At 35.3% G+C, this 26773-nt stretch overlaps 1 protein-coding gene and 1 pseudogene across 1 annotated transcript; both read left to right on the forward strand.

Moving 5' to 3' along the window:
* Positions 1-1219: 1219 nt before the first annotated feature.
* On the forward strand, positions 1220-8427 carry LOC122020031 (pyruvate kinase 1, cytosolic). Its single transcript, XM_042577740.1, has 16 exons — positions 1220-1430; positions 1566-1662; positions 1749-1846; positions 2403-2558; positions 3369-3446; positions 3632-3763; positions 4805-4885; positions 5047-5118; positions 5201-5290; positions 6203-6347; positions 6456-6544; positions 6947-7042; positions 7145-7212; positions 7306-7405; positions 7619-7678; positions 8036-8427. Exons 1-16 carry the CDS (start codon positions 1362-1364, stop codon positions 8186-8188), a joined length of 1584 nt encoding a protein of 527 aa, XP_042433674.1. The 5' UTR covers positions 1220-1361; the 3' UTR covers positions 8189-8427.
* Positions 8428-13313: 4886 nt separating this feature from the next.
* On the forward strand, positions 13314-14855 carry LOC122021651 (annotated as a pseudogene).
* Positions 14856-26773: the final 11918 nt, after the last annotated feature.

Below are 26773 nucleotides of genomic sequence, written 5' to 3' on the forward strand. Positions count from 1 at the left end.
TCTAGTGAGTGAAACCAGTCAGATGTGAAAATCCTAGTGAGTGAAGTTAGACGAAAGTCCTGGTAAGTGAAGCTAGGCAGGTGAAACTCCTGGTAAGTGAAGTCAGATAGATGGAAAATCCTAGTGAGTGAAGCTACGTGAAAGTCTTGGTGAGTGAAGTCAGGTACGTGGAAATCCAGGTGGATCAAGGTTGACCAGATACCTAGTGTTGGGAAGTACAAGTAAGTCAAAGGAGTGTCCGGATACTTAGCATAAGGAAATCTAGATTGGTCAAGGGTGATCAGACATCTGGTGGAAGGAAGTCCATGTGGGTCATGGAGGATCGGACATTTGGCATGAGACGGTGAGTCCAAGTGGGTCAAGGTTGACTGAACATTTGGCATGAGAAGAAAAGTTCAAGTGGGTTAAAGGATTGACCGGACACTTGGTAAAGAAGTCCCAGCAGGTCAAGGTTGATCGGATGGTAGGCACGAGGAGTCTCAACAGGTTAAGGTTGACCGGATGTTGTGTTTGGGAGCCCTAAACTTGACTCGGGCGAGTTTGGGTTGGTTAATTTGATCAAGTGATCAAATTGGACCAAACCCAATCGATCATCTGATTGATTAGGTACAGTGCTACGACAAATAGCAGCCGAATCGATCAGTTGATCGATTGGGAAGTGATGCCACGAGCACAAAACAATCCCCAATCGATCAGCCGATCGATTGGGCACCGCCAATCGATTGGTCTATCGATTAGGGGTTGATTTTCTCGCGAGGACGTCAGAAAACTTGAATCGATCTGTCGATCGATTCCAGCAGAGCACAGATGTATTTTAGATTTCATTAAATTAATTGAGAGTTAGTAAAGTATATATATTAAATTATAAAAATATAATTTAATTTATATAGGGTAGTTAACTGAAAATTAATTTTTTAAGATCATTTTAGACGTCATGTTGATTTTTATTTATTTATTTTAAAATCAAGACGAACAAAAGAAAAAAATAAATTTAAGACCCGTTAATTATACTGTCGAGATAAAAACTGCGGCGTCTCTTGAACCTTCCGAAAACAAAAAGCGCCCTTTTTATTGTTTTTACAGCCATCGAATAAATGCCTCCTCATCTGTTCACCAGGTCAACCGAAACGGGGCCCATTCGGGCCCCAGCAGCAACTCCATTCCCTGTTCGGGTATCCGTCGTGTTGTAAACATTTTTAAGCAGGCTTTAAAATCTCCACTGTTAGTGGTCAAGAGGAGCGAAAGAATATTCCCGTAATTTATTGCCGACGCCAACCCTAACCTTCCCTTCTCCTCCTCTTCGACCACGATTTCGCCCGTTCTCGGCTTTCGCTGCCGGAAACTTTGATCAAAGAGGGAACATGCATTCGACACACCTCCTCCTCGAGGAGCCCATCAGGATGGCCACCATCCTGGAGCCCTCCAAGCCGGTACGTATTTCTGCTTGTAATTTTGAAGCAGGTTGACTCGATGCTTCTCGAGGTGGCGATTTTTGTTTTGTTTTTGTTTTTTGCCTTTCAGTCGGTTATTGTTCGCGTGAAAGTCTTGTGCTTTTGGCTCTGCAGAGTTTCTTCCCCGCCATGACTAAGATCGTCGGGACGCTCGGCCCCAAATCGCGGTCAGTGGAGGCGATATCCGCCTGCCTCAAGGCAGGCATGTCGGGTATGCTTCTTGTTGTTCTTGCGTGCTGTCGTTGACTTGTCTGCCGTATTGTTTATTTCTGTTGATTGGGTGTTTTGTCGTGGCAGTGGCTCGCTTCGACTTCTCCTGGGGGGACGTTGATTATCACCAGGAGACACTTGAAAACCTGAAGGCGGCTATCAAGGGCACTAAGAAGCTGTGCGCCGTAAGGCTTTACCATCTTTCACCTAGTGAATTTATGACACTTCTAATTGCTGGAATGCATTCATTTTTTCAAAAAAAAAAAAAAATCTTTTTTATATCCTGTTTTAAACGCTCATGGTTTCCATGTCTTTTGATGGTCTTTTCGCTTTACTATCTCATGCACTAGTGACAGAGCAGTTTGTTGTGCTTACATTCTTTTAAAATTTAGGTAAAAATATATCCTTTATATATCTATCTAATTTGAATCATAATATCACCATAGCAAAGGTCATGTAGGCCCCCAAAAGATGTTTAAATGTGCATGTAAAAATAAGTAAACCATTAATATTGCAGAAAGACTAATGAGGGTTGGGACACTTTATCCCTATAGTTAAAATGGTGATGCCATTTTGAGATAATCATGGTGTTTTTTTAGCTTCTTTCTCCTTAGAAGCTGCAATTAAAAAAAAAAAGTTGCCAGAGGATCTATCCACCATCAGAGGAGACCAACCATTTTTTATTTTAATAATTTTTTTTTGTTAAAATTTGTAGGTATTACAACTATTTATGATATGCAGGTCATGCTAGATACTGTAGGTCCCGAGTTGCAAGTCATGAATAAAAGTGAGAAGGCCATCTCACTTGAGGCAGATGCTTCTGTTGTTTTGACACCAGACCAAGAAAAGGAAGCATCATCTGAGCTATTACCTATAAATTTTAGTGGATTGTCAAAGGCAAGCTATTTTCTTCCTTTAATTATATTCATTGGCTATTAAATTTTGCTCTCAATAACCTACTATCTGCATCCTTTTTTAAGCCTTGATATGGTCAATGCCATTCCCTTTTTTATGGAGGAGTTAGGTCTAATCATGTGTTACCCAACCTATTGATTGTGTTACACTTTGAGGATTGATGGAAGGAACAAACATGATTTCAACACCTAATCTATACGTCCTCTCCTTTTGTTGATGATAATTTGAATGATAATGAAAGAATGATATACCAAGTGTATCAACAAGCTCTATTAATTTTTATTGTGTGCCAATTAAATTAGCAATTGTCCGCATGATATAAAATGGTTTTGCCATTTAAAACATACTTATTCCCTTATATGTCCTATTCCAAGGTTTTTGACAATTTCTCAAAGTCTACATAATCCTTCCAACAAGACATTAGTATCTGATAAGAGGGACTGATTACTTAATAATAATTTACATTTGATCTATTCGACAAATGAATTCAAAGGACATAATTGACACACTGAACCAGTTTACTAAGTTAGGACAATTTGTATATTGGTAGGCATGAGAAACCAAGACATATGTGTTGGGAAGCAAAATATAATGGTGTAATTTCAGCTTCTTTTGGTAACACCTAGCAGTATTGCTAATTTTCTATTGCATAATATTTCTGTAAGGGTGACTTGGGGAGATGCTCGATTCACTATTTTTATCTTTTTTGTAGCTTCCATGTATTGAATTTGGCAGACAGTATTAGTTCAATCTTAACCTGTTATGTTATTTTAAGCTTCATGTTTGTTGCAGGCAGTGAAACCAGGAGACACAATATTTATTGGCCAATACTTGTTCACTGGAAGTGAGACTACATCTGTTTGGCTGGAGGTATTTCTTTTTCTCATCCTAAATTTTGGGCTGATTAGTAGATGACTCAGCAAATTGATTCAGTTTTCAGAGCCCAAATTATTGCATAGCTTGTTTCTCTATGAAACTATAGCTCTAACTGGGATGCTGGATTTGTATGCTTGCCAAATTCCAAGTTTGATTTTACTGTCTTTGTTACTTTGCAGGTGTCTGAGCTGAAAGGTGATGATGTAGTCTGTACAATTAAGAACACAGCTACTCTGGCCGGATCACTCTTCACTTTGCACGTGTGCCAAGTCCATATTGATTTACCTACACTCACTGAAGCGGATAAAAACGTAAGGAGTTTAGCATTATCTTTAGCATTGTGTTTATCATATTTTTTTTCCTAATATTGCTTGTAGACCCCAATTGTTGGATTATTGTTTACTGTTTTGGTATCTATGTCTTTTCACTATAAATGCCAAACCACCTCTCATCAAACATATTACTAATTTACTTTTAACATTTTGATGAGTTAGAATAGTGATTAAATCATTGTTCATTTCTTTTTTTTGTTGAATATAAATCTAAGCCTAGTAAACTTTACCTTTATTGTTGTAATGACAACTCTAGTTTTGATAATCTGTCCTCTTCTGGCCCATGTTAATCTTGTATCCATATTTTATTCTATGAACCCCTTTCTGTCACTTCTGTGTCACACCATGTGAATCCTTTCTATTGCTTTCATTCTCCATTAAAGAAATCTCACCCTTTGATTGAATTTCTAAATCCTGCAGATCATGCTTTGTCATGAAACTTAATTAGTTTAAGATTCTTGAGACTTACAAGCAACGAACTGTTTGGTCTTTACCTGCCAACTCACGCCAAGTTCTGGTTCCTGTGAGTCATCTATGAAAGGCTACAATTCATTTTGCTAAATAATGAATATTAGTAAAGTTAGCACAAGGTTTATCATTTCTATGGTTCATTTGTTCTCAAATACCATCAATTGTGAGTTGTTTTTGTAAAAAAAATTCTTGCTGGTAGTTGTAAAGGAATTTACATTCAGTACTATCTTCAGATCTTTTTCATATTATTCAAATGTGTCCTAGGATTTGGTTACCTTGGTTGGACATGTGCTAAGTGTTTCTTCATTCGATGCATTGCTTAGGCAACTTTTTGTCTGGCAAATTTTTATTATTATACTATACTATTGTCATATAATATATTAAAAAGTAATTTGACAATTGTTAGTTTGCATACCCAAGTGCAATTACTGATATGAAAGAAGCAGGATTATTGCTATAAAGGACTTGAAATTCCACTATGAATACAGCTTCTAGATTGCTCATGTTTAATCAATAAATTTCTTTATTCTTTGACATGTCTATTTCCAGGCAATAACTACATGGGGTGTCCGCAATAAAGTTGATTTCCTTTCATTATCTTACACAAGGCATGCTGAAGATGTTCGGGAAGTACGCTTTTCTGTTTCCATACTGCACTAATATTTCCTTTTGTGTGGTTATTCTCAAGGATGTGGACATATTTTTTACTGCAAATTATTCTTGAAGTCTTATCCTTGATTACTTATTCACTTATCTAAAGAGATATTTTGGACCTTTTCTCATCAATGCAGGCCCGAGAATTTTTATCGAAGTTAGGTGATCTGAACCAAACTCAAATATTTGCAAAAATTGAGAGTGTGGAGGTTAGTTACAGAAAGGATATTATGTAAATTAGACCTTTGTGAAGGGCTTCATGATATGATTTTTGTTGCTTATTTCTTGCAGGGTCTAACCCATTTTGATGAGATTCTACAAGAAGCGGATGGTATAATTCTTTCACGTGGGAATCTTGGAATAGATCTCCCGCCTGAGAAGGTAGAGAACTTAAATAATGCAGTTACTCTTGGTATAGTTACTCTTGCTGGGTATCATATCAATGCTATATCATGCAATATGTTATAGAAATACATAAATCTTGAGAAAGGTGTGCATTGATTCTCATGTAGTAATGATCCTCCTATTAATTTTATTTCTTGGATGATAATGCGTTGTTCCTTCTATTAAATGCAAGACAATGGTATTTGCCAAGTTGTGTATATTTAACCTTCATGAAATACCACTATGCTAATGTTTGGGCATTGGAGAATGATTTTTTGACACTTTTGTAGCATGAGTTTCACAACTGTGTTCTAGTAAATGTCCAAATAATTGGAGGCATACCTCCACCTTACCTGTGTTATATACTTGAAAGAAAATTGGCTAACATTCAGATCCAGAAGTGCTTGCAGATGTTTGGAACTTGCTATTTTGTTGTTTTCTGAATTTTGGTCAGTGTCAATAATTTCTTTCACCTGACGACTGCAATTTACTTAGTTCTGCTCTATGAAGAAGATTTTGTCTTTTCCCTATGGTAGGAACACTTTAGCTTGATGATTATAGTGGTTGTTGATCTTCCAGCATGGATGCAAGCTATGTATGGATTCTAAATTATCTTAAAAATTTGACTTTCAGCTTTTATTATTGTTCACCTTTTGTTTCTCAATAGCCCATAGTTATTTGCTGCTCCTGTTTGTTTAGTATTTGTGCAACTGTTGGCATCTTGCTATGGAGGATATGAAATACTCAAAATGACTTCTATTTGTTATTTGTAAATCCTTGATTGTTGAAGCCAATCAAACAGTTATGTATAATATTTTGAATTTGCAGCAAATGAATTGCCTTTTGTATTTAACATTGCACATACTTCTGGCAATGTTTTATTTTCTAATATTTGAGACATATCTGCAGGTGTTTTTATTCCAAAAGGCTGCTGTCTATAAGTGCAACATGGCTGGAAAGCCAGCAGTTGTCACACGTGTGGTTGATAGCATGACTGACAACTTGAGACCTACACGTGCAGAAGCAACTGATGTGGCCAATGCTATACTTGATGGTATATTTGGTTCCTATATTCTATATGTGATCATCTAGTTTATAGTTCAAGATGCTTTCATTTTGTTTTTATATACAAAATTTAATTGGCAAGTTTAATTCTTTCCAGGTAGTGATGCAATTCTGTTGGGTGCTGAAACGCTCAGGGGATTATACCCTGTTGAAACCATTTCAACTGTGGGTAGAATTTGCTATGAGGTGAGGCTTCATTTGATAAAAAGAATAGTTATGGTTGAAGTACAGAAGGAAGATATTTTCTGAGCCCTGGTGAAATATGAAGAGGTTGTCTCTTCTTCAAAAACATGAAGAGATGATAAACTAATATAACCATTGCCTTTTACTTATCCATGGCTAAGAGTTTGTTTTAGGTTATTTAAATTAACCTAAATTATTGAGGGTGCTTTGGTTGTCTGGATATTGAAAATTTTGGTTGCAATAATTTTCTTCCATTTTTGATTCTGTTGCATTGTTTTGAAGCTAGGAGTTTTGTTGTGTTTATTGAATCTTTTTTACAATGTGCATTTTTCTGTATCTTCCTTGCTCCCTTTTCTCATCACTTTGCTTCTTGCTTTTGGACCTTTATGGTACAATGTTTTGCAGGCCGAGAAAGTTTTCAACCAGGATTTATACTTTAAGAAGACTGTTAAGTATGTTGGAGAACCAATGACTCACCTGGAATCCATTGCATCATCTGCAGTATGTTTTTTGCCTTTTCATATATTGAACTCCCTCAGTTAGTGTACTTATGTTTATGGTTAGTGAACATGCTTGTGTACCCTCCATGTTTTTCTTCTTCAGGTACGTGCTGCTATTAAAGTAAAGGCATCTATTATAATTTGTTTTACCTCGTCTGGTAGAGCTGCAAGGTGCTGTTTTACTTGAAGCCATTTGTATTAACAGTTAAATTGTATTATCTACTACAAGTCCTTACATACATGAGGCTCTCCTTCACTCTGTAGGTTGATAGCCAAGTATCGGCCCACCATGCCTGTCCTATCTGTGGTCATTCCCCGGCTTAAGACAAACCAACTTCGATGGAGCTTCACTGGTGCTTTTGAAGTATGTGGGCTATCATTACCAATTTTTTCCCTTTATTTGTAGACCAAATTTAAGTTTTGACACAAAAATTTGCACTTGGTCTCCAGCAATAATGAATATTCTATGCTTTTAAATGTGGCCTTGACGGTGCTGTTGTTTGAACCTTTTTTCAGTAGTCTCTAAACATATTTGGTTGTCTTGAGCCAAAACTAACGAGAATTTATGTATTGGCAGGCTAGACAATCACTTATTGTTAGAGGTCTTTTCCCAATGCTGGCCGATCCTCGCCATCCTGTAAGTATTTCAACTTCTCATCTTCTAAGTTAATTGTTGTGTATATAATACTACAGAGTCATTTAGTTTTCCTGAATATAAGATCTTATGCACTACTCTAGAACGTCACATTCTTTTTTCCTCCATTATATATATATATATATATATATTGAAAATGCTATTTTCTTCAGTTAAATGACTTGGTATTTCATTTCTCCTGTACATTACTGTTGTTTATATAAGTTACTGTTATGCCATGAAGCCAATCTTACTGGCCACACATCGTTTTCCCTTTTTTTCCCTTCATAATTTGCCCTTTCTTTTAGTCATATGAAGTCTGCAATCGTCCCTCCTCTCAATTTGACTTGTAATATGCAGGCTGAGTCTACTAATGCCTCGAATGAATCAGTTCTGAAGGTTGCTCTTGATCATGGGAAAGCCTCCGGTCTGATCAAGTCTCATGATCGTGTCGTCGTCTGCCAAAAGGTCGGGGATGCGTCAGTGGTGAAGATCATCGAACTAGAGGATTGAAGAATTGTTTTCTCAATCTATAATATTTTGTGATTTGTTCACTTAGAAAATCATCAAATAAGCTGTTATCCAGCCAAATTATTCCATCTAACTTGGTAAGATATTGAGTTTTGTTTGTTGATTTTTCAAAACCAAATTTCATACACTAATGTTATGCAATTGAGAAATTGCAAGACCCTATATTTTGTATTTGCTGCCATTGGCTATTCATATAGAAAATGCTGAATATCTTTCCTTGAGTTTTTCTCGTTGTACAATGTACTTAAGATTGGTGATGAGGTAGTTGGATGGGCATATTTGGAGATTATTGGATCTAAATGGTAAAACATTAGAATATTTTGGTGGTTCTTTCAGTAATTAATTAAGTGCAAAAGTAGCCGACTTGGTTTTTTTAGTTGTCAAAAACGTTCCACTTTGATTTTTTTAATCAAAAGGATCTTGCACTCCACCTAGGTAAAATAATATAATTATTTTTATTATTAATTTATTTATATTTCTGGTCTAAATGCTAAATTGATTGGATGTGTTGTAACAGTTATGAAATTATAGTAATTACAAGAGGTGTTGTAATTACGATTTCGTAATTTTTACAACTACAATAGTTGTAACTTTAGTTTCATCAGTTATGATTTCGTACCTATTATAACTATAACAATTGTAATTTATAGTTGTAGCAGTTACAGTTTCGTAATTATTATAATATGAAAATAACTTTAATAAAGTGGATTAAAATTCTTTGGTGACTCGGAAAAGTTTTAAATGATATTTTTTAGGTCAAAGATCGGCCGTTATGGGTTACACCCGGTAAGAAATGATAATAAATGTAGATTTTCAAACGAGTTTTGATTTAATATATTGTGCATTTAGTGCTTCATCCGAGTCAAAAAGTGACTTCTCAAATCTTATGTAACATTCATGTTGTAGCAGCTATGAAACTAGATTGTTATAATTATGACAACTTAGTTGTAGCAGATATATATAAAATCGTAGTTGCTATAACTGTTTAATAGTTATTTGTTCATAATTACTACAACGCGCTCCTAATTTAGGATTTAGATGGAAAATATAGATGAAAGATAATATGAATAATATAATGAAGAGTAATTGAACAATTATACTTATACCTATAAATAAAGGTGGGATGCCTACAAAATTAAAGTAGGATGCCATCTCGATGATTTTCCAAATAAAGGATGCTCTCTTGTTTTTTACCTATTAATGTAGCTTACTCAACTCAGTCGTATTATAGTAGAGTTGAATGCATCAACCTAAATGATAAACCCAACAATAATTTTGGTCCTGAATTCAAGTTGTCTTTATGCTGTGATGACAATAAAAAACAAAATAGGCTGGTTGATGGCTTCCTCTTCTCAGTGGTTTATTCAGAAAGGTGATTATACATATTCTAGGAATAATAATATTTTGTTCGAATCTAATTATTTATTTATGTTAATTAATTGAAAATTTTAATTATAACAATTAAGAGTTAGTGTATCAAATTAAATTAAGAAAAAATAATTGCAAACTTGAATTTGCATGATATAAATTTAAGTACATAATTGAATTTTATTTTTTTATAAAAATTATAATTTTAAAATAATTATATAAGAATTACAAAACTCATTGAAAGATTTAGATCTTTTTTATAAAATTTTAATATAATTAAATAGCTATTTCTTAAATTAAATAAGATTGAATTCTACTAAGTTAGTTATTAGAAGTTATGCGTCTTCCACTAAATCTTTCCTAGTAAATGAAGAAATAGATAGCAATATGAACGGCAGAGAAAAGTTGATATCATTCATCCTAAATAGTTTAATATCATCATTTTTTGGTAAGATACAAACACATAAATTATATGGATAGTGATATCAACGGTTAAATATAGTGGAGCGATCCATCTTATTCATCTTCATTGATTTTGTGCCTCCCTCTTGATGCGGCGATAAGGAAGAGTCTACCTGGTACTAGCCAATTGCATAGTGTAGGTCAAAGTCAAGACGGTCAACATCAGGACTTAAGCAAGACTCGGCTGCACCCTAGCGGGAAGCGATTCATCGACCGATCGGAGGGATCCTTATCCGATCGGTCATCTGAGTAAACAAGTATAGTTAACCTGGTCGGCAAGATAACAAGTTAAGTAGGTCGGGAGCTCGAGCCGAGCGGGCTACCCGTCTAACTCGAAGAATGACATTGGTATTATACACATAATGAATCGATAAAATGATAAAAGAGGAAAAGACGGAGAATTAATAAAGTAAAGAGAAAACCAAATAGAACATTCCATCTATCATTAAATGAGAAGAAGACAAGACAATCGGTAATCAATATTATTAAACAGGGGAAGATGGAAGGTCACTAGAAAAGATATAAAAAGGACATGCTAGGTATGAAAAAAGACAAGAAAAATCTTTATCCATAGTACTCTCATGTTTTTTCCTCTTTTACTTCTAACTTGAGCGTCGGAAGATGACACCAGGGACTCCTTCCCTAATTTAATTTTGTTTTACAGATAGATACAAGGTCTTCATCCAGTTAGCAGAACTATCATCTCTCTAACTTTCCATCTTCTTGTCTTCGGACAGGATCACCTCTCATTCTCTTCGGTGTAACCTTTATGCCTCCTAGTAAATAGATCACCTTCAATCAATGAAGTTCAACTCTGACCCATTCAGTATTGACCGAGAGTTCAATATTGAATTCGTTGATCGTTCATTTAAGTAACATCCAATATAATGTCAATTAATCAACTTAATGCAAATCAAAACTCAAATTTTCAAACCTGAATTAAAAACAATATCAAACGAAACTAAGCTCACAATTATCAGCAGCATCTTGACTTTTAGCGTGTAGAATATGAAAACAGCTAATTGAAAACGAAAGCGCGCGGGCAGTGCGAGCTAGTGGTTAAAGACCGAGCAAAGTACGTGATCACGCTCGACAGAGATGTTTCCGATTGGGGATGTTTCCCATGTGACCTATTACGGGATGTTTTTAATCGGAGATAATTTCAAAGTACAGTGTACTGTTATGAGAATGTTCTCAATCAGGGATATTTTAAAAAACATGAACTACTATAGGGATCATAGTTTACAGACTCATGATCTTACGCAAGATCGATTTGGGATTAAGATCGGATCGGTTAGAATTGGTTCGTAAAATTGTTTGATTCCACCAAATATATGCAACTGTTTAAGGTCAACTAGGAGTGTAAATGAATTAAGCCGTTCGTGAGCTATTCGAAACTCAATTCGATAAAAGCTCGTTTAATGAGGCTAGTTAAAATAAACAAATCAAGCTCAAGCTTCACAATACTCGGCTTGTAAGCTAGTGAACATGTTCGTTAGTAAACTTATATATAAATCAATTTTTAAATAAAAAAATAATAGCTTTGATGTTGAATTTATATATTTTATATTCTACTTACGAAAATATAGACAAATATATTAAATTTATTTATTAGAATAAAATTATAAATTTTAATAAGAATATTATAATTTTCTCTAAATATATAATTAGTTTTTAATAAATATTTAAATTTATATTTTACATTTATTAAGCTTGTTTAGGTTTGATAAAAGCTCGAATAAGCTCGTGAACCATGAATATATTCGTTAAATAAAGCTCGAGCTCGACTCGATTATAAACGAGCCAAACTCAAATATTCAAGAGTTTGGTTCGGCTCGGCTCGGCTCGATTACAACCCTAAGGCCAATAATGACTTCCAGAGCGTAGCGCAGACGGTGGATGCATGACATCTTTATCGTAATGACTAGAGGTCATTTCTCATGAACTGACGATCTAGAGTTTACCCCATCATACATCTAACAACACCTGTGTATCTGTATTTACTTCTTTTCATGTCCGTGGTGCTGACACTAAGGGACCGTTAAGGTAGTGAATCTATTTTTTTTTTTTTCTTTTAAGGCCAACAATGCAATTGACGTAGAGGAAATTGTTGAACCCTTTGATTCTAAAGACTTATTGATTTTGTAAAATACCAAGCAATTGACATCCAAAAATTCAACGTTTTGGGGAAAAGAAATGACATCATATTATTAATAAAAAAACTCAAAAATAATTAAACAAAAATAGTCTCAAACCCTAATCTCAACTCTGCAAAAGACGAAAAAATAAAAAATCTTTCAATCCTCCTGACAAATTTTAAATGATATTTTTCATATATGAAATTGAGCAATTATAAGTAAATTCGGTAATCAATTATAGATCTCTGAACGAGTTTCGATTTGATATATATTATAGGTCCCATGATTCAATCCGAGTAAAAAACTTATTACTTCTCAAAGCTTATGCATCAACAAGCACCAACAAAAAATGCGTAGAATCATTTGTAATGTAGTATCGTACCGATCATGCCAATCTTACTTTGATTCTACCTATCCCATTAATTTTGTTCCCATCCCACCACAAAAAATGACCCAATTAACATGCTCCTAACTCATTTTGGTGCTTCCATATAGCAGGATCATACGATCCTACAATTTGAATCGTGTTTTTCTAAACTATGATAGGAATGTTCCTGATCAAGGATGTTCCTAAAGTGAGTGCGTTCCAGTGAATATTTCCAGATCAAAAATGTTTCCAAAGTGTGATTACTATAAGGATATTCTCAATGTGCATTGCTATGAGGATGTTTCCAAATTCCTATAGGGATATTTTTGATTGGGGATGTTCCCAAAGTGACTGTACTATTGTAAGGATATTCTCGATCGGAGATGTTCTCAAAGCATGAGTTACTAGGAGAATGTTTCGACCGGGAATATTTTAAAATTAAAAAACACGATTGATTATATATCCTTATCCATCAAACGAAATTAAACCCATAATCATCAGCAGCATCTGACTTTTAACATACATACCATAAATTAAATGCTCATGTAGAATCTGAAAACAGCTAATCGAAAACGAAAGCTCGCAGTGCGAGCCAGCAGTTAAATACCAAGCAAAGTACGTATGTGATCGTGCTCACCTTGCAAGCAAAGTACGTGTACACGAAAACATCAACACTATCCATCTTATCCTCTATAAAAGCTCCTCCGGCAACGAGCCTTCGATATGCAAAACATGGCTCCATCATTGTCTGCCATGACTAAGATTCTCTTAGTAAGTCTGATCATGTGCAACTCATTTGCTTTGCCGTCGGCCTTTCCAACCGATGACTCTGCGTACGAGTTTGAGCAATGGATGCACCGATTTGGAAGATCGTATAGAAACGCCACCGAGAAGCTATATCGCCTTGGCGTGTTCACAAGGAACCTGGAGTACGTGAGGGCCTTCGACATTGAAGGAGCTCAGAACTACACCGTCGGCCTCAATGGCTTCGCCGACTTCACTAACGACGAGTTCAAGGCCATCTTCATCAGACTCCGACGAGCCCGTTTTCGACCTAGCACGCCATTCAAATACGCAAGGGTGATTCCTCCCAAGTGTATAGACTGGCGCGCCTATGGAGCTGTAACCCCTGTCAAAGACCAAGGCCCCTGCGGTACTAATTAACTCTTCACAATTAACAACCATAACAATTAAGTTTAATTTATATAGAGTCTTAGACATTTATCATAATTTCATATTACCATCTTAATGTATCTTTTAGAATTTTTAATAAAATATTTATTGGTGAAATTATGACAAACACACATATCAATCAAATGAGGAAGAGGAAAAAAAAAAGACTTAGCAATAATAAAATAAGATAAAATTTATTTAAATATAGATGATGAAATAATAGGAAATAGAGTTCAATGACGTAAAAAGATTCATATAGCTGCGATTCTATCTAGTGAGATAAGATATTATCTTATTATGTTCTTCTGATTATTATTAAATTTAAATTTTATATATTCTATATTTACTCTACTAATTAAATAAACCTCTAGGTTCATGTTGGGCGTTCGCTTCAGTGGCAGCTATTGAAGGCATCCACAAAATCTCAAAAGGGAAGTTGATCTCCTTGTCGGAGCAAGAACTCCTCGACTGCGATTTCACCAACTTCGGATGCCAAGGTGGCTGGCCGCAGCGCGCCTTCTCTTGGGTGGCGTCTAACGGCGGCATCACCACCGAAGCCAACTACCCTTATCGAGCCATTCGGCTCACATGCAACTTCCTAAAGCTCGGCCAAAATGCAGCCTCCATCAGAAGCTACCAAAACGTGTCGTCCAACGACGAGAGGTCGCTCACGAAGGCAGTCGCTCGCCAGCCGGTGACTGTTTGCATCGACGCCGGCAGCCTCAGCTTCCAGCTGTACACCGGCGGGATCTACGATGGTCCCTGCGGGATCAATCTAAACCATGCCGTGGCTGCGGTTGGATAGGGGACGGATCGAAATGGGAAGAACTATTGGATATTGAAAAATTCATGGGGAATAACGTGGGGAGATCAAGGCTACATGTACCTTAAAAAGGACGTTGCTAAAAGAGAAGGAAAATGCGGCATTGCCATGGCTGCCTCCTACCCAATCTGACGTGACGCGGTAAAAGATGATTCGTTAGTCTCCAGCGCTCCCGTCAATTCGTCCCTTGGTAAACACAGAAGAGAGGAGGAGGTAACTACCAACATTGAGTGCATGTCTGGTGTGGTGTGGTGTGAAGAATAATAATGTTGTGAGCTTGAATTAATGTATGGCATGCTAATATATATGTACGTGTGTTAATTAAATAACTGGGTGCATATCAAATTTTTAATATATTTCACTTGTGAGATGGATGATATTTGCTTGTTTGTTACTTTCATTTAATTTAAATAAAGGAAAGAAATGGTTTAGTTTTGATGAATTTTACCATTTATCCTCCACTGGCACATGCATCCATTGTTGTCTATTCATAGCACAAACACTTGGATCAGATTAAAATGATGGTACAATCAATTTGTAGACAAATGATTAAGTTAGAAAATTAATGTATTTGATTAGTTTGTAACAAATGTACACATGAAGTACGTCGGTACGTTACAGAGCAAGAGAAAGCTCCGACAGAAAAAAAATATCCCGATAATCGAATACCTAATAATGGAAGTCTTAGTAGATCAAGAAATATCATAGATTGGGGGAAAAAATGAAGTCTCAGCTAATGGAATGCTTGGTAAGGTGAAGAAGATGTACTCCATATAAGGTCCTGATCAAGAAAAGTTCATGTGGATCACAATTAATTATTTAAGATGTCAAGTGAGTCACGGTTGATCAGACACTATACTAGGAAAGTACAAATGGAGTTGAAAAGAAAAAAGTCTAAGTGAATCATAGTTGACCGAACAATTAGTAGTCAGAAGTCGAATAGAAAATTGACATTAGAGGAGAAGTTTAAGTAAGTTATGGCAATTGGGTCACAATTGATTCGATACTTGATGATCAGAAGTTCAAGTGGGTCATAGTTTGTTGGAACCCCGTGGTATAGTTTTAATGTGATCAGCCAAGTAATTAAAGTTATGTCCTGTTATGTTTGAATCCTGTGTCTAAGTGTGCAGGAGTTTAGAAATATAAAAAGTCGAGCAGAAAACACAGTTAGCGAGAATGATAGCACGGGAAGAGAGCCGACGGGCTCGGTGCATTTGAGGGACGAGGTGCTGCGGAAGAGTACACCGATGGATGAGAAGGACGTGCGCGACGTTCCGAGGGACAAGAAGCTGGAGCGAAAGCTTGCTTGAGGAGAAGACCGGGAAATAAGTTCGGGTGAGCCCTATTCCGGATGGTCACGATCACCTAGGCGATCGGAGCAACAGAAGAGCAAAAGTGATTGTAAGTGCTATTAAAGGCGTCTTCAAAGGGAGTTGAAGGCGCCACCGAGGCGCCTCCGCGCGCCTCCGCACCTTCACTGTGGAAGGTGCCTTCCAGCCATAGAAGACGCCTTTGATGAACAGTACGAAGGCGCCTTCCAACCCTATAGAAGGCGCCTTCGACCAAGCTGATATTGTCGTTGCCAAAGGATAAAGGTTTATCCTTTATTGTCTCGCTGGAGGCAAATTCCAGTCTATTGGGGGCACCTTCCAACCACAGACAACTTTTCCCAGGGGCAATAAAAAGACCCCTGGATCTAGGAAATAGATAACAACTCCTGTATTATTTTTCTAGCAATAGTCTGAGCAATTAACGAGTGTAAGAGGTTTCTCTGCCTTCACCGAAGGAGAGTTTTAGAGCTTTCTTTGTCCTTGGATTAACAACTACCTAGGTTGCAACCAAGTAAACCCCACGTCTCTTTCTTTATTTTCTTGTTGTTTATTTTAATTATACTATTGCTGTTAATCTGAGTTGAATGGATGAGAAAGGGGTTTGTTTTACTTTTGACAGATAAACTCAATCCCTCTTGCCAGCCCTAACTAATCCAACAAATGGTATCAGAGTCAGGATGCCTCAGAAGGACTAAACGCCGACTGAAGTAACGAGATGATGACTGGTGCAAGCATTCACCCATCAAAATTTGAGAAAGACTTCGCGCAATAGAAATGTCTAATGGAGGTATTCTTTAAAATGGATTTTAAAATTTGTTAATCATGAAATATGGTTTCGCAATTCTGCAAGACAAAGAAGAATATCAGTAGACGAAGAAGAAGTAAGCCGACTCTGCCAAAGAGCTCTGGGAGAAGATCATAGAACTCCACGAAAGCACTTATGAAGAAAAATTGGCAAGGCGAGACATCCTCTGAACCCGTTGACAAACCTGCGAATGAACAATGGAGAAAAGGTAGCACAACTCCAAACACGGATTAAAGAGCTCATCACTCAGCTCAACAATTTTGGAGAAATGGTAACGAATCGAGATTCAATTCAGTACGCGCTCAACGCCCTCCCGAGAACTCCAGAGTGGTCATCCTTAGTAAATGCATACTACATCTCTAAGGACTTCATGGTAAATACACTAGAGAATTTGTTTACTACCTTTGAACTTCACGAAACTCGATGTGCAGATTCTAAAGAAATCGAAAAGTCGAACAACGATCTTGGCTTTAGCCAATATCGAACATCCTGACTTCGAAACATAGATCGATGAAGATGAAGCGTCGCTCTTGGTAATAAAGTTTAATAAATTTATTAAAACTAATAAATTTAAATCGCAGTCAAGAAAAATTCCTACATATACGCCCGTAGTTGGGGTTCGAACCCAACATCCTTTTGGTTACGCCCCCATTTGGAGGTAAAATTTCTGTAAATACGTCGTAGCTGGGGTTCAAACCGTAAGTGTCTGAGTGACAACCTGGATGTCCTACCTGTTAGAGTGTATACTAAAAGCCTAGCTTTTGGTATAAACATTTATCTAGAAATAAGAATCACATTGGTCAAATGTCTACATTTATGATATATGTAGTTGTTCAATTAATTTATATTGTAGATAACATGGTGTGTGGTGTCACACACAGAGGATCATGTTATCAGTACCTTATAAATTATAAACAGTAACTCACGACCATAATGAAAAGGAACAAACCATTGGAAGGTCGTAGTGTAATTAGGTATTAGTTTATCTTAACTATATAATTACACTAGTACACTTAGAGTGTATTGAGTAGGACCATTAGAGGTCGTTTCTTTTATACTGACTTTATAAAGAAACAAAGACCTCGGTTATTATGGAAGTGTGTGCTTAATCCTAATATAATAACAAGCACATATATTTGATATTTATTTCTTTAATTTATCAATGGGTGAGATTTAGTTCGATGAATCAATAAGCCCGATAAGTTGGGAAATGATATCACTTATAGTGTGTATTGTTGATTATAGAAGGAAACTGTGTCCTAGTGATCTAGGTTGAGAATGTCCTCAAGAGGAGCTCATAAGGATTGTCATGTTAAACCCTGCAGGTGGACTTAGTCCGACATGACGATAAGGTTGAGTGGTACTACTCTTGGACTAAGATATTAATTAAATGAGTTGTCAGTAACTCGCTTAATTAATGGACATTTGACATCTTAAACACAGGGAGACTAACACACTCATAATAAGAAGGAGCCCAAAATGTAATTTGGGATTGGTGCGGTAGTTCAATAATAGTTCTTTAGTGGAATGAATTATTATTGATGGAATTAAGTTGTGTGTTCGGGGCGAACACGGGAAGCTTAATTTCATCGGGAGACCAAAACCAATTCCTCCTCTCGGTCCCTATCGTAGCCTCTTGTATATAGAGATTTATACCCACCACATACCCACCTTCTTACCCAACCAATAGGGGCCAGCCAAGCTAAGCTTGAAGCTCAGGCTTAGGGCCGGCCAAGCCTAAAGGTTGGCCTTAAGGTGGCCGACCAATAGCTTGGAGCCCAAGCTTAGGTGGCCGGCCAAATCATATTAAAAAGGATTTTTTTAAAAAAATTATTTCTTATGTGGATATCATAGTTTTAAAAGAGAGTTTAAAAATTAAATCTTTCTTTTTAAAGCTTTCTACAAAAGATTAAGAAAAGATTTGAAATCTTTCCTTATTTGTAGATTGAAAGGAGATTTTATTTTTAAGAAAAACTTTCCTTTTTAACCATGATAATAATTTAAAAGAGAAGTTTAAAAATTAAATATTCTCTTTTATTAGTTTCTACAAAAGATTAAGAAAAGATTTGATATCTTTCCTTATTTGTAGATTGAAAAGAGATTTTAATTTTTAGAGATAACTTTCCTTTTGAAAATTATCCACATGTTTAAAAGAAGAATTTTAATTTATAAAATTTCCTTTTTATTAACCAATCATGAAGGGATAAAATTATTGGAGAAATTTTTATAAATTTCTAGAAACAAATTAGGAAGTTTTAATTCTTGTGTGAATTAAATTTTCCTTGTTTTGGGGAATTAGAAGTGGCCGGCCATTATTATTAAAAGAAGAAAATTGTTTTTTAATTAAAATAATTTTTCTTTTTTATGACAAAAGAATTAAGGAATTTTTTATTAAAATTTCCTTATTTGTCAAGACCAAGGATTATAAAAGAGGGGGTAGAGGTGCCTTCACGGGTGATCAACTCTATTATTCTTCTCCTCTCTTTTCCTCCTTGGTGGCCGGCCCTAGCTTCTTCCTCTTCTCTTCTTCTTATGGCCGGCAGCAACCTCTCTTGGAGCTCTTGATGGTGGCCGGTTCTAGCTAGGAGAAGAAGGAGAGAAAGGTGGTTTTGTTTCTTGCATCCCTTGGAGCTTGGTGGTGGTGGCCGGACCTCTACTTCTCTTGGAGAATTGTGGTGGCCGAAACTTGCAAGGAAGAAGAAGGTGCTTGGTGGTTCTCATCTCGGAAGATCGTTGCCCACACAACGTCCGAGGTTAGAAGAGGAATACGGTAGAAGATCAAGAGGTCTTTTTAGAAGGTATAACTAGTAATTTTTCCTTTCAGCATCATGCTAGTTATTTATGGAAATAATACCAAATACAAGAGGTTTACGATTCTAGTATTTCGAATATGTTTTTCGAAGTTGTGTTCTTTTATTTTTCTTTTCCTTGTGATTTGATTGTTCTTTTTGGTTGGCCTAAAGTTATTTTAGGAAATTAAATATTAGCTTTCCATAAAAGGTTTTGTCTAGTCGGTGGTGGTTGTTCCCATATCCAAGAAGGCCATGTGCCTCGCCACGTCAGTACTGGGAACCAATTATGGAAATTAATATTTAATGAAATTAATAACTTAGGTGATTTGGATCAAATGTGCTAAGTTCCGCAGGAGATCCAAGTCTAAACCTTAAAGAACAAATAGATTAAGTTTTGGATCAAACGTGTTAAGTTCCGCAGGCGATCAAAAATTTAATTTAAAAGAACACATGGTAGCTAGGAAAAGGATCAGACCTTTGTACAAAATTTTTGTACAGTGGAACATCTAGGTTTTCCGAGTAGCAACCAACACTACCACGGTACTATGGCCCTGGGGACAATTAATTAATATTTACAATAGATTAAGTAAATAGTTAATCATATTAATCACTAAAATTAATCATAATGAAAAGGTTTAAGTGAAAATGTTTAAGGAAAAGACACATCCCATATCCTTTCATCTCTTAGAAGAAACCTTTCACCTTTTGAGAATAACCCTTCATCCCTATAAAACAAACCTTATTCCTTCCACTCAATTCACACTCAATTCTTAAGTTGTAAATTCTCCTCTTGGGTTCTATTCTCTCTCTCATCTTTTAAGAGTTTCAAGGCTTCGAAAGTTCAACAGGGCTTAAAATTTGGAGTGCTCCTATTTCGAGACACAAGTCATTATTTTTTGGGAGACGATTGCTAATAAATCGTAAGCACCTAGGCAGAGCAATATTGTCTGAAGGAAAGAAGGTCTAGTCTTCACCTCGACCTTAATACTCTTATCCTTAGGGATGAGTTTACTCAAAGGGGTTGTGTCGATATCCGAAGGTATAACTCGAAGACTGACAAGATTAGGTCGGTAGTGACAATACCAAGAAAGGTATGTCTCTTACCTGAAGGAGTACTTCGATAATCGAAAGGGGATGCTGAGAGTATAAATAGGACAAGGTCCACATCGCCATACCGAGTCCACTGGTTAAATTCATTGACTCATTGTCGAGATAACTAACCGGGCCAAACTGTTGGATCTCAATACCGAAGATCAATATACCCATATTTTTCTTCTTAGAGAAAAAATCCAACATGTGTTTGTTTCGTTGCTAGCTTGTTGCTGGTTTTATGTGTTTTGTTTTTACACTTGAAATATGTAGTAGGGGTGAGCAGTCAACCCGCCAAACCGACCAACCTGCTTATACCGACCCGAACCGAACTGAAAAAAAATAATCCGCCGGATAGAGGGCCGGATGTAGGGTCTTGATATTGCATTATCTGATCTAGTAGGGCCGGATAGTTTTTTATTCCAATAACTGAACCAACCCGATCCGCAATCACCCCTACTTGTAGCAACTACTGTTGATAAGCTGCTACACGTTGTAGCAGCTACTGCCGATATGCTGCTACATGTTATAGTAGCTATTTCCGATTAGCTACTACAACGTATAATGAGTAATGTCTATTATCATTTTAAAATATTTTATTTTTTTGTTGTACTTATATTTATATTTTATATTTTATTGGATATAGGGTCGGATATCCAAATAACTGACAACCCGTCGGATATCTGATACATAAGAACCGTCGGATATAGGGTCGGATGTAGGTCCTGATATTGCATTATCTGATCTAGAAGGGCCGGATAGTTTTTTCTCCAATAATCAAACCAACCCGATCCGTGATCACCTTTAATTTGTAGTATAAATATGTTTCCAAAGAAATATCAACCTGAGAATGAAAGGAATACAAGAAAAAGAGTGTTAACTATATTAGTTACAGTGAAACATCAATAAAAAGAAGTTTTTCTTAATTAAAAATTTTAAAATCACACTTGTGTTCAACTATGTCTGGAAGATTAAATAGCTTGGTAATTTTAAGTCTTGAAAAATAAGGGAGTTAGAAAATTTTGATTTTGAAGATCTTATTGATTATTTTACTTCTCATAGTGCTAGAAGATTTAGATGGTTTTCAATAATGATTTAATTATTTTTTTATATTGGTAGGTATCGTTTTTTTTTATGAAGTTTGGAAAATATATTTTATACGACTTTTTAAAAAAATCTTGAGAAATATATTTTATATGGAGTTTATCATATTTTAAATAAAATATATTACTTTTTAAAATTTTCTATTAAATTCTTTTCAAACTATACGTTAGTAAATATTTATTTATTTTTCTACAGGACACTTTTTTCTCTTTTTGCCTGGGATCCCTAAAAGTTAGGGTCGGCTACACTTACTCATCTTTGCATGGTAAATTACTTCCCCCCGTCTGAACACCTCACCCTTCTCCCCTCCTCTCTCTCTCCTTGTCAAATGATAGTTCTATCCTCTGTTTTTCTTTATTTTTTAAATTTTATCTAATTTTATTTAGTTTTATTTTTAATTAATTTTATTTATTATTTTTCATCCATACTTATATATTTTTTAATTTTATTTTTAATTAATTTTGATTATTATTTTTAATCAATTTTATTTATTATTTTGTTTATAATTTTGTTTATTTTTTTTATTTCATATAATTTTTAACATATATTAGAATCTCTCCCTTCTTTTAAATTACTTTCTAATTCGATATTTAAATTACCCTCATCCAACTCTTGACACAGGTCAGAAACTTCTCTCCCTTTAAATCATCCCATTCTCTAACTATTGACACTTGTCAAAATATCCTCTTCCTTTAAATTACGCATCTTCAACCCTTAACATATGTCAGAACCTCTAGTCCCTTTAAATTACTCCATTTCCAACCCTTTATGTCAAAATTTCTTATCCCTTTAAATTACCTTTTTCCAACCCTTGACACATGTCAAAATCTCTCATTCCTTTAAATTACCCCCTTCCAACCCTTGACATAATAAGAGTGATCGCGGATCGGGTTGGTTCGGTTATTGGGATAAAAAAATTATCCGACCATACTAGATCAGATAATGCAATATCAGGACCCTATATCCAACATTATATCCGGCGAATTATTTTTTTTCAATTCGATTCAGATCGATATAAATAGATTGATCGATTTAACGAGTTGACTGCTCATCCCTAACCACAGCTACCAATCCAGCTGTGGAAACAAACAAACAACTTTAGCTGAAGAATATTTACTGACGTTCCGATCCAGATCGAACGATAAATTAATTAAAGGTGATATATCCGAGTCAACACGACGCATGCAGATGGATACGAAACACAGCACTAATGTCGGACAGAGGTCCATCAGACAAGGGATTCGACAGAGATCATGCGCCCAACTTTAATGCCCCAACGTGCAGTTTCCACGTACAGCCACAAAATCAATCAAGCTTAGGGCTATGATTCTACCAACTTTAATGCCCCAATATTTTAAAGTTGTGCCAACTTTAAAAATCCATGATTCTCTATTTATAGGCTATGAAATCTTATGTTCGACTGTATAATTATACTCAGGATAATGTAAGAAGTGTAATGAACTAAAATGTCCTAAAAATCTTTTGATGGTATTGACGACTAAGTATGATAGACTTAGGCTCTTTAATGAGTTCGTGTTAAATTATTTTAAAGTGATGAAGATTTTAAAAATTTATAATTATCAATTTAGACAGTAAAATTAGATCTAAGAGCGGCGGGCAATATAATAAAAGTTAAAATAATGAAAAATGATTATATATTTTAATAACTATAAAAGTTAAAATATACTTTAAATATTATAAAAATTTAGTTACTTATGCAATACAATAAATTACCGAGCTTAGTAATTGACCAGTCCACTGGTATTGACGAGTCAATTAACGTCGCTTGTTAACATGTCGAGGCACGTGACCTTTAGATACAACTAGAGAATAAATCAGGAACTTATTTACTCTTAATTGAACTACCTTTAGATGGAAAATTGAATCATATTTATCCAGTGGCAAATTAACTCATGGGGGTGACAAATTTTTGAACCATTTAATTAAAGTTTGTCGAATATCAAAATTATATAGATATATTTTAAAATTATTATATCAGGTATCCACTTGCATCTATCTTATACGGTAGAAATTGATTAGGATAGGCGTGAATTAACTTGCAGAGGTAAAAATGATATTGAATATGAGATTTAGTAATTTTAAATTTAGATATTCGAACAACTTTAATATTACGACTAAGTAATTTGTCAGAAAAGAAAATGCAACGTATTTTAGTGTAATAAAATGATGATTATATTTATGTCAGAGGTCTCTAATAATAGGCCGTACTTAAATTATACGAAAAAAAGATATATTAAGAGAGGGTAGGAATTTTGTTTTTAGCAAAGCGTGCAACGCATGCAGACAATAATAATAATAAAATCGTACGTGATTAATTGGCATATACAGACAGTGGAAAATATAGAGAGCTGCTGTCCCTCCCCCTTCTCTCTCTCTCTCTCTCTCTCTCTCTCTCTCTCTTCTGTTCCAAATGACGTTTCTATTTTTTTTTTTTTTTTTTTTTTTTTATCCCCACGGGCCGGATCAGCTGGAGAGGTGCCTGATTTTTACAGCTAAAATTCTGGGGTCAAAGGTCACCAGTTGTACACGGGGTTAAAATCTTGGTCTGCTGTGCCAAAAATTCCTGCGACCCCCAGTCACCTCTCTTGCCCAGCATTAACCGTGATTTATTCCCTCTGGAATCCTGGGGGGCCAGGCCCAGGGGGCCGCTAGGGTGGCGGTTCCACCTTTTTGTAGTTTCTACCTTTTCTTTTTATTTTTTTTTAAATTTTATTATTTTTCATTTAATTATATTTTTTAATTAGTTTTACTTAAATAGCTCAAGTATATTTATAATTTTATTTAGTTTTTATTTAATTGTATTTTTTAATTAATTCAGTTTATTTTTTTATCAATATGATATTTTTTCAATTTTATTTAATTTTATTTTTAATCAATTTTTTAATTATTTTTTATCAATATTTTATTTTTTAATTTTATATAAATATTATTTAGTTTTATTTTATAATTAAATTTATTTATTATTTGTTCATAATACTTGTATTTTTTCCAATTTATTATTTATTTAAGTTTTGTTTTTTTATTGATTTTATTTTTTAATCAGTTTTTTTATCAATTTTATTTTTTTTTAATAATTTTTATATATGTTTATAATCTTTTGTTTATTTTTAGTTATAAATTTTAGGAGTTATTATTTGTAAAAATTTAAAAAAAATGAAGGGTACATGCAATAATATAAAAAAACACATAAATATATAAAAATATAAATTTTAATTAATATTGCCTCCAAATTCTGCTCCCGACGCGTTTGATGGTGGTGTACCTATTACTTCGTACCACAAATGAAAACGTGTCCTATAACGAGTGACACATCTTTTAGCTTCATATGATGAATGTTACCACCACCATGTTGGAATGAGTGGTACAAGGTAATGAGGATGTAAGAAAATTTATACGAAGTGATTGCCAACATGAGCAATAGCTATTTCTCGACGCTCTTAGTTTGGAACTAGAGGAGTTCTTAATGGCAAGTGAGTAAAACAACTCCCAACATTCTCACCAAATGTATGCAGTACAAGATTGTACCTTGATGCGATGATAATTCCCAACGACATAGAGTCCATCTAATATATTTCTGGTGCCCACGGCTCGAACCAATTCAATAAGAATAATAGATTGGTTATCAAATTTCGATCTTGATAAAGTTGATCATATAGATCCTTATTTTGTCGAATCTCTTCTATAAGATCGAATTGTACTTGAAACCAACCTTCTTCACCATACCCACTTAGTGCAGCTATTGCCCTGTATCCACAATGACCATCAAGTTGAATATCAACAGTGTGAGAAATATAACGTTGTAGAGGCACATGTAATTTCTCAATATAAGTATCATGGATGGGTGGAACTGGAGAGTGATCATGGGTCGTTTGAGTATTACAAACCTTTGACCCCCCTTCCACATCTTCCTCTCCCTAGAGATGTTGCAGTCGGTTGAGAGATCCTAGATCTTGAAGTGGATGCATCTGCAAAAGAAGGTATGCGACGCCCACTTTGCTCATCTCTACCCGTAGGTCGATCTCTATGTTCTATGTTGTATAAAAGGGCTCGAACTGTACTTTGAGATGGATATATCATATCGAAAAACTTGTCTATCATATGCTCTTGCATATGTGGATCCATCCCATATAATATCTCAACAACGTGGGATGTCTTGTTAGGTTGTGCTCCCTCGTCATTAAACTGATGTACGTGCATCGACAATCTCCTCCAATGAGCATTGATATTCTGAAGTGAAATTGGAATGGAAAAGTAACGGTAATGTGTAAGATCATGCTCGCATGGCAATCCGTATATAATTTTGATAGAACAGTTGCATCTGTCAACTAGCTGGTGAGATGCTTCCTCAATGCATTTTAGCTGATCAGAAATCAACTCTATTATATCTAATGAAATCCGACACCTTATTTGACTGAAAATATCATCATGTAAATGTTGATGGTGTGAAATGTTGAGAGATTTCTCGAACAACTTCTTAATATCCCCGAACTAAATTCTCAACATCTTATGTATTTTTTCAAAAGATATCTGTAGGGATGACATGGTATCTCCTAAATATAACTTCAGTCTCGCATGTGCAGTCTCTGCCCTGTAATAAAAAAAAATATATTGTGTTTTAATACTGAAAAGAGTTGAAATAGTACAATAATGAACAAAATTTTAATAATAAAGCTATAAAATGACTATACATTTGATTTGAATTGCTCCCGAGGTGCATACATGTATCAACCTATGTTGAAACAAATCACTCTTTATAAGAGTGTAACCATGTGTCCTAAAGGTAATTTAGAATACCCTCGAATCGTTGATACTCCTTGCGCATGACATCCCATTTTTGCTAGTAAGACCATTGTGTCGATGAATTAATAAGTGAGTGTCATAATGCATTAAAATGTTGTCACTCCAGACCATGCATAGGGGCGCATTTCTTTATTATGCAATAGTTTATGTGTCAAATACAAAGGATGTGACGTACATTGGGAAAACATGTTTCAATGGCATTAATAAGCGTCAAATCCCGATTTGAAACAAACACCAATGACAACGATGTCTTCTTTTCAACCATCCACTTCTTTAAGGTACCTAATGCTCATA

This window comes from Zingiber officinale, chromosome 9A, assembly GCF_018446385.1.
Source record: "Zingiber officinale cultivar Zhangliang chromosome 9A, Zo_v1.1, whole genome shotgun sequence".
Classification (NCBI taxonomy): domain Eukaryota; kingdom Viridiplantae; phylum Streptophyta; class Magnoliopsida; order Zingiberales; family Zingiberaceae; genus Zingiber; species Zingiber officinale.